The sequence below is a fragment of the Selaginella moellendorffii genome, unplaced genomic scaffold (assembly GCF_000143415.4).
Source record: "Selaginella moellendorffii unplaced genomic scaffold, v1.0 SELMOscaffold_169, whole genome shotgun sequence".
NCBI classification, from domain to species: Eukaryota; Viridiplantae; Streptophyta; class Lycopodiopsida; order Selaginellales; family Selaginellaceae; genus Selaginella; species Selaginella moellendorffii.
In genome coordinates this window covers 137501-145016 of record NW_003314429.1, presented here as the reverse complement: position 1 = coordinate 145016, position 7516 = coordinate 137501, and the positions used below count along the sequence as shown (strand labels likewise).

The 7516-nt window shown below is 49.6% G+C and overlaps 1 protein-coding gene and 1 long non-coding RNA gene across 2 annotated transcripts; one reads left to right on the top strand and one right to left on the bottom strand.

Moving 5' to 3' along the window:
* Positions 1-6: 6 nt before the first annotated feature.
* On the top strand, positions 7-361 carry LOC112343607. Its single transcript, XR_002991329.1, has 3 exons — positions 7-64; positions 116-263; positions 318-361. It is a non-coding gene; the product is annotated as an uncharacterized LOC112343607 (long non-coding RNA).
* Positions 362-1487: 1126 nt separating this feature from the next.
* LOC112343603 (pentatricopeptide repeat-containing protein At1g11290, chloroplastic-like) lies at positions 1488-3872 on the bottom strand. Its single transcript, XM_024667350.1, has one exon. The coding sequence runs from the start codon at positions 3870-3872 to the stop codon at positions 1488-1490; it is 2385 nt and encodes a 794-aa protein (XP_024523118.1).
* Positions 3873-7516: the final 3644 nt, after the last annotated feature.

The window sequence follows — 7516 nt, the reverse complement described above, 5'->3', positions numbered from 1 at the left end:
CACAAGAGACGCTCCTCAAGGCAAGGCGACAGCTCTTTTCAACTGGCGGTCTGGTGGCATGCAGGTAGACTTTAATCGAAGTTTAGCTCCAATTTTGTGATTTGATTTGTCTCAGATTGATCGCAATGAGGATGTGCTGCTTGTGCTTCTTTTGCTGGCAACCATAAGCATGTCCGTGTCGGATATGCTCGGCAAAGGCATTCCTTCGTGGACGAATACGAGGAAACGAGTGATCATCTCAGAAGAAGAACAAGATCATTGGGGTGAGAAACAAGTTTCTTTGCACGCAAATTCTAAGAACATTGCTGCTTGACCAGGTGCTGTGACAGTTGATCGCCGTCGCCGCAAGGACGGAGGCGGAGAGGGCGGGGGAGAGCACGGGGAAGAGCACGGGGGAGAGCACGGGGGCGACGGTGGTGACGGTGGCGATGATGTTGGTGGTGGTGATGGTTTTGGCGGTGATGGCCAGTGCTGGTATGATGGAGGTGGTTCGTATTGTGGCGGAGGTGGTGCTGGTGGAGGCGGGTGTGGCATCAGTGGAGGTGGGGGATGTGGTGGAGCAGGAGGTGGCGGAGGCGGAGGCGGAGGCGGAGGTTGTGGAGGAGGTGGCGGAGGTGGTGGTGGCGGGTGTGGCGGAGGTGGTGGTGGCGGGTGTGGCGGAGGAGGTGGTGGTGGTGGCGGCGGTGGTTGTGGTGGCGGTGGCGGCGGTGGCGGAGTATCTAGCTGAAGGGAAATTATGATCATTGACTAGAAGCTAAGAGTGTTTGGATATCTGCGAGTTCAGACTCATTATGTAATGAACGATAAATGCAGCTTTTAAATCCAAAATGCTCCTGGGAAGAAAAAGTGTTGCCTGACAGAGTTTAAAATAGCTGATATCAATACCAACGCACTAGGTCAAAAACATTGAGAAAGAAAGCTTTGTCGATTTAGTGATTTAAGAGGAATTTATTTATGCTTTTGTTTCTTGGTGCTTGATTGGCCTAAATAGCTTTGCATTTCTCCTTGCAGCAGATTTCAGTGTTTCACACTTAACCTGATTGAGTATGCAGGCGAAGTTTTTGAATCCCAAAAGAGCAACTAGATCGATATCAACAAGATCTTTAGAAGAATCGATATTGGAGCAACAGACGGTAGTACCCCCGCTACATTTTTCTGAATCCTGGGATTCAACGTTGATAAGGCTTATTGCCACTAGAAAGAATGCAAGAACAAACTGAGTGGAGGAAGCCATTGACACTCTCTTTTGTAAATATGGAGCACTGATTGATTCATAGTCCTGATCACCAGGGGCTTTTATATAGGGGCTCCTGCGTGGTTTGTATGATCAAATGACTTGTTTAACATTGTCACCTTTACAGGTTTAGCTGATTCATGATGCACGTCATTGGGTCATGCCATCCGCCAGGTTTGTTCTCTTTCACTTCCAAAGCTTCACTCTAACCTCTTTCCTACCAAAAGAAAGTTTGATACAAAATGGAGTGAGTTTATAGAAGTTCTATTTTACAAGTATGTCTGTCACAAGTTTGATAATAGTTCTTTTCCTCTTCCTTTTGAGGATGATCACCACAACTGACAAACGAATCGAGATTGACTACCACTGATCCAGGCTTCTTCCACGCGCCAATCTTCCTGCTCATCGCATGAACTCTAGCTTTCTCCTCAACCATGCCCAAGCTTCCATAGATGTTGGCCATGAGAACGTAAGTAGCAGCCTGCTTCTCATCCAGCTTCACCAGTGCCTCAAACGCCAGCCTTCCAAATTCCAAGCTCTTCCACTTGTGACACGAGCTCAGCACGATGGTCCATGTCACCACATTCGCTGCGAAAGGCATCGAGTTCGCCATCTCCACCGCCTCCTGGAGTTTGTTTGCCCGGCCTAGCATGTCCACCACGACGTGGTAGTGCTCCATCGTCACGTTCCGGGAGCACATCTCCTGGAAGAGCTTCCTCCCTCTTTCAACCAGCCCGGCATGGCAGCACGCGTTCAAGACCGCCAGTGTGGTGATGCCATCCGGTTGGAAGCCTTCTTCCACCATCCTTGCAAAGAGCTCGAGGACGGCGTCGGTTTCACCGTGGCGGCTGTAGCCTGTGATGAGCGAGTTCCACGAGACTATATCCCGGGCTCTTGTTCTAGCGGAATCGAAAACCTGGTGAGCCACGACCATGCTCCCGCACTTGCCGTAGAAATCCACCACCGAGTTCGTGACAAGCCTGCCAGCCTCGAGTCCACACCGGCATATATCTGCATGGATCTTCTTTCCAAACTCGAGCGATGCAACTGTGGAGCAGGCCTTCAGCACGGCAACGAACGTCTGATCGTCGGGCTGGCAACGTTTCTCTTCAAGCCTCATCTTTGTGAAGAGCTCCAGTGCCATATCTCCCTCGTCGTTTTGAGCACAGCCGAGTATGAGCGCTGTCCATGACACCACATCGTGGCGCTTCATCCTGTCAAACACCCGGCGAGCCTGAAGGACGCTGCCGCACTTGGAGTACATATCCACCAGCGTGCTGCTCACACAGATGTCCGGCTCAAACCCGGCCTTGAAAGCTTCCCGATGAACAGCCATGCCTTTCTCCAGAGCTTTCACCTTGAGGACTTTGCCGTCCTCTTCAATGCCGTCCTCTCGCAGAGCCAAGTTCGTGCACGCGTGAAGAACTGCCACGAACGTCTGAGCATTCGGTGCACACCCCGAGGCTTTCATTCTCTCAAACATCCCAAGGGTCAGCTCGCTCTCGCCATTCTGTGCGTAGCCAAACAGGAGAGCGGTCCACGAGACCACGTCCTGAGCCACCATCTTCTCAAACACGATGCGGGAGTCCTCCATGCTTCCGCACTTCGCGTATGTATCCACCAGGACACTTCCCACGAATATCTCCGTTGCAACTCCACTCTTGGCAGCTTCACGATGCACAGCCATGCCTTTCTCCAAGCACTGGATCTTTACACCTGAGTCGTTTGCCACCTCTCTGTCCGTCAGCCCCGTGCAAGCTTTGAGCGCAGCAACAAAAGCCTGCGAATCTGTCCTGCGTCCTTCTTCTTCGCCAAGCATCCGAGCGAAGAGCCTGAGGCCAACCTCATTCTCCCCGTTCGTAGCATAGCCCAGGATCAATGCCGTCCAGACCACCAAGTTGTGGCTCGGCATTCGATCGAAAACTCTGCGAGCATCCCTCATGCTCCCACACCTGGCATAAATGTCCACCAGCGAGCTCGCCACAAAGTTATCCAGCTCGCATCCAAATCCCTCGGCTTGCAAGTGGACAGCCATGACTCTTTCCAGAGTCCTTGTCTTCACCACCTTTCCACCGAATCTCCTGCCTTCCTCCCTTGCAGCCAAGCTCGAAAGGCCCTTGAGCACAGCCAGAAACGTCTGAGAATTCGGCCTTGCGACGAGCAGCATCCGCGAGAAGAGCTCCAAAGTCACTTCTCCATGGCCGTTCTTGGAGTAGCCGAGCATGAGCACTGTCCAGAGAACCACATCGTGGTGCTCCATGGCATCAAACACCGAGCGAGCCTCGCCCATGCAGCCACATCTCGCGTACATGCTCACGAGAGAGCTCGCAACGTAGAAGTTGGAACCGTTGCCACTCTCAACCGCTGCGGCATGGAGCTGCCTTCCCCTCTCGATCGCTTTTGAGCCGCTCGCCGCCTTCAATGCAGCAATGAGCTCCAGCACCATCTCCTTTTTCCTCTTGTCCTCCTCTTGTTTGATCTTGTTCCAGCTGAGAATTCTTTTATCCTCTGAGCCACTGCTGCTTGTTTTTGTGAAAGTCCTTCCTTGCATTCCTTCGTCGCTGGTGCTGGAAGCGCCATAGCCTCTCCTTTCTCTCGAGAAAAACGGCGAATTGCGAGCCGCCGGCACCACAGCCATGACATGGGAGGGAATGTGCAGGAGCTAGGCCCGCTAATCCCATACCTTTCTCCATCGCGGCATCGCCCAAGGCTCTGGAACCCTAGTCCTATAAACACGCATATTACCCAACTTAAAACGTTTTGAATGAAGTCATCAACATTTATACTTTGATCACATTTCTTTCTTTTAAAAAATCTGATGACGTTGTATTGGTTTTGGAATACCATAGAGAGAAAACCACCTACTTGTATGTTATCATTTGAGATATAATACAAGCATATTACATGATCTAGAGAATTTTACCAAAAGAAAAGTAATAAAAGTTTTAAAAAATTGGTGTTCAGAATTTTTATGATTATAAATATCTAAATGTTTATATATATACATATACACACATTGTGAGGGCAAAGTGTATGGCTATGATGCCGTATACTAATATTAGCGTAGTGGGATTTTGGTAGCCGCCGGATTGGTTTCAATCCGGACCACTCGCTCCTATATATAAGCTAAGGTTTTTGGGCTAATTGATATGCACATTTCTGTATTCCCTTTCTATATTCCATGCACTCACATTGGTGGAGATGAAGGGCAGCTTTGATTGTCCCTGGGGAGTGCCTAGATTTGGGATTTCAGTTTAGATCTAACTTTTGCATTGTCTAGATCTAGCTTTTTCCATTTCCTTTTTTTTGTTCTTTCCTTTCAGGATTTTGGTTTAGATCTAGCTTTTTGCATTGTCTAGATCTACCATTTCTTTCCAGCTTTTTGTCATTTCTCTTCTTTTGCTCTTTCTTTTTTTATTCATCTTCATGGCCGATCCACAATCTCCTCCTTTGACTCTAGAGCAGTAGTTGGTTCAATTGCTTGATGCTATGCGTTTGCAATTGAGCAACCAAACTCAGTTGATAGCGGCGTTCACGGCACATGGTACAACTCCTCCTGCTCTTGGTGCCAATCCTCGCGTTCGGCCGGAGTTCTTTCGTGGGAATCCTAGGGATGATGTGTACCATTGGTTCGATCACTTCACGGTGATTGCCGCATATCATTCTTGGGATGATGCTCGATGTTTGCGTGAGTTCCCCACATGTCTCCAAGGGACGGCATTGCAGTGGTATAATGGATTGAGTGCAGCCACTCGTGGCGATTGGAGTGTTCTTCCGGACGTCTTCAAACGCGCCTTCGGACACGCCGACGATTGTGATGATGCCTTCCAACAATTGCATCGTCTTCGCCAAGGGCCATCTGAGTCGGTGATGCAATTTGGCGTTTGTTTCCGAAGTCTTTTGCTTCGTGCGGAGTCAAATATGTCGGAGCGGATCAAGCTAGGAATGTTGTGGCCAGCACTTCGTCAAGATCTTGTCGGACTTGTGCATGCACTTGCTCCTGCCACTCTTGACGATGCTCTTCGCTTGGCACAACGTTATGAGACGTCGCCTCTTCCACTTCTTGCTACACGTCCTTCAGCTCCACTTCCTATGAGTGATGGTCCTGTTCCCATGGAGGTTGATGCTGCTGCTGCTCGAGTCCAAGGACAAGGGCGAGGACGTGGTCGTGGCCGTGACGTTCGTTGCTGGGCATGTGATGAAGTTGGTCATACTTATCGGCGTTGTCGGCGCTTTCTGGATTGGCGACCTCCATTTCCTGGGTGGAGACCTTGGCGTCAGCAACGTCCCGTTGGTGCTACTGCGGTGGAAGGTTTGGATACTGAGGTGCATTTGGGAAACGAGCAGTCGCACGAGTAATGGAGGAACCTTGCGCGAATAAGTTGGTGACCCCTCCATCTTTCTTTCGGGAGTATCATCAAGGGGTTCACTCGGCACCAGTTCATCCAGTGTTTACTTTCCAAGCTCGTTTTTATAACAAGAGGTCTCCTATTCTTCTCTCCGTGTTGGTTGATACAGGTTCGAGTTTATCTTCTATTGCTCGACCTGTTGCCACACGTTGTCGTCTACACTTGCGTCGTGCGGCGGATCCAGTTTTCATTCTTTATGGCAACGGCCGTACACATGCATGTGCACGAGATGAGGCGGACCTGGTTGTGCGTGTGGGCGATCTCGAGCTTGAGTTGCAGTCGTTGCGGGTGGTGCCGAGTCAAGCTTTTGACCTCATTCTTGGTATGGATTGGTTGCAGCACAATCATGCCAAGTGTGACTTTGAGGCTTCTCCCCCTTGTCTCATACTTCCTTATGTTTCATCCATTCCTCTCACTTCCGTACCTCTTCGTCCCTCTACTTCTACCTCTGCTTCCATTACTTTTGTTCCCCCACTATTTCCTCTTGTGTTTCCATCTTGTTCTGCTCTTCCCTTTTCCGATCCCTCCGATGATCTTTGTGTTGCAGCTGTTGACCAGCTCATGAAGGAGTATTCTGATCTCTTTGAATTTGACCTATCGTCTGGGGCCAAGGTTGCCACACGTCATCCCATTCCAACCGGGGATGCTCGTCCAATCAAGGTTCCTGTTCGTCGTCGGTCACCCAAGGAGATCAAGATTTTACGTGCAAACGTTAAGGAGATGTTGGAGAAGGGTGTTATTCGGAAGTCGCGGAGTCCTTGGGCATGTGAACCTCATCTTGTGACGAAGCCTGATGGGAGTATTCATTTCTGCATCGACTATCGTCCGTTAAATAAAGTGACGATCCCGGACGTGTACCCTCTTCCTCACACTGCTGATTTCTTGAATCATCTGGGGCGAAGTCGTTGGTTCACCAAGCTAGATCTTGCTTCTGGGTATTGGCAAGTACCGATGGCCGAAGAAGATATTCCTAAGACTGCTTTTCGTACACCATTTGGTTTGTACGAGTTTTTGGTGATGCCGTTTGGTTTGAACAATGCTCCAGCAACTTTTCAGCGGATGATGGACGAGGTTCTTTGCGATATGCTGGAGGTGACGGCTGACTTCATTGATGATGTTTTGATCCACTCGGAGGGGACGTGGGAGGAGCACGTTCATGATGTTTGTAAAGTGTTGGATCGGCTACGCGATGTTGGTTTAAAGCTGAAGCAGTCGAAGTGCGTGTTTGGGTCCAAGGACACAACTTATCTTGGGTACCGTATTTCTCGTGAGGGTTTGCAAGTTGATCCTGACAAACTTGTGGCTGTTCTAAAGTTCCCTACTCCAAAGTGTGTGAATGATGTGCAGCGCTTTTTGGGTAAGGTGCAGTATCTCGGTCGTTTTGTGGATCATCTTTCTGATCGCACTACACCATTGCGAGCGTTGTTGAAGTCATCAACGTCATCTTTCATCTGGTCTCCTGATTGTGAGCGGGCGTTCGTGAATCTCAAAGAGCTATTGACGACTCCTCCGGTTTTGGCATATCCTGACTACACTCGACCTTTTATTTTGCGCGTGGATGCTTCTGACATTGGTCTTGGAGGTGTGTTGATGCAAGAGAGCTCGAGTGTGCCTGGTCAGCGCCATCCCATTGCATACATAAGCCGTACATTACAACCAGCAGAGATGAACTACTCCACGACAGAGAAGGAGTGTTTAGCAGCAGTCTGGGGTTTCGAGAAATTTCATGCATATCTACATGGTTCTCGGACGTTACTTGAAGGTGACCATGCTGCTGTTACTTCATTATTGAAGCGGAAGAACCTGGTTGGTCGTACGGCTCGATGGGCTTTGAAGCTTCAGATATATGATTTCGATGTTGTTCATCGCCCAG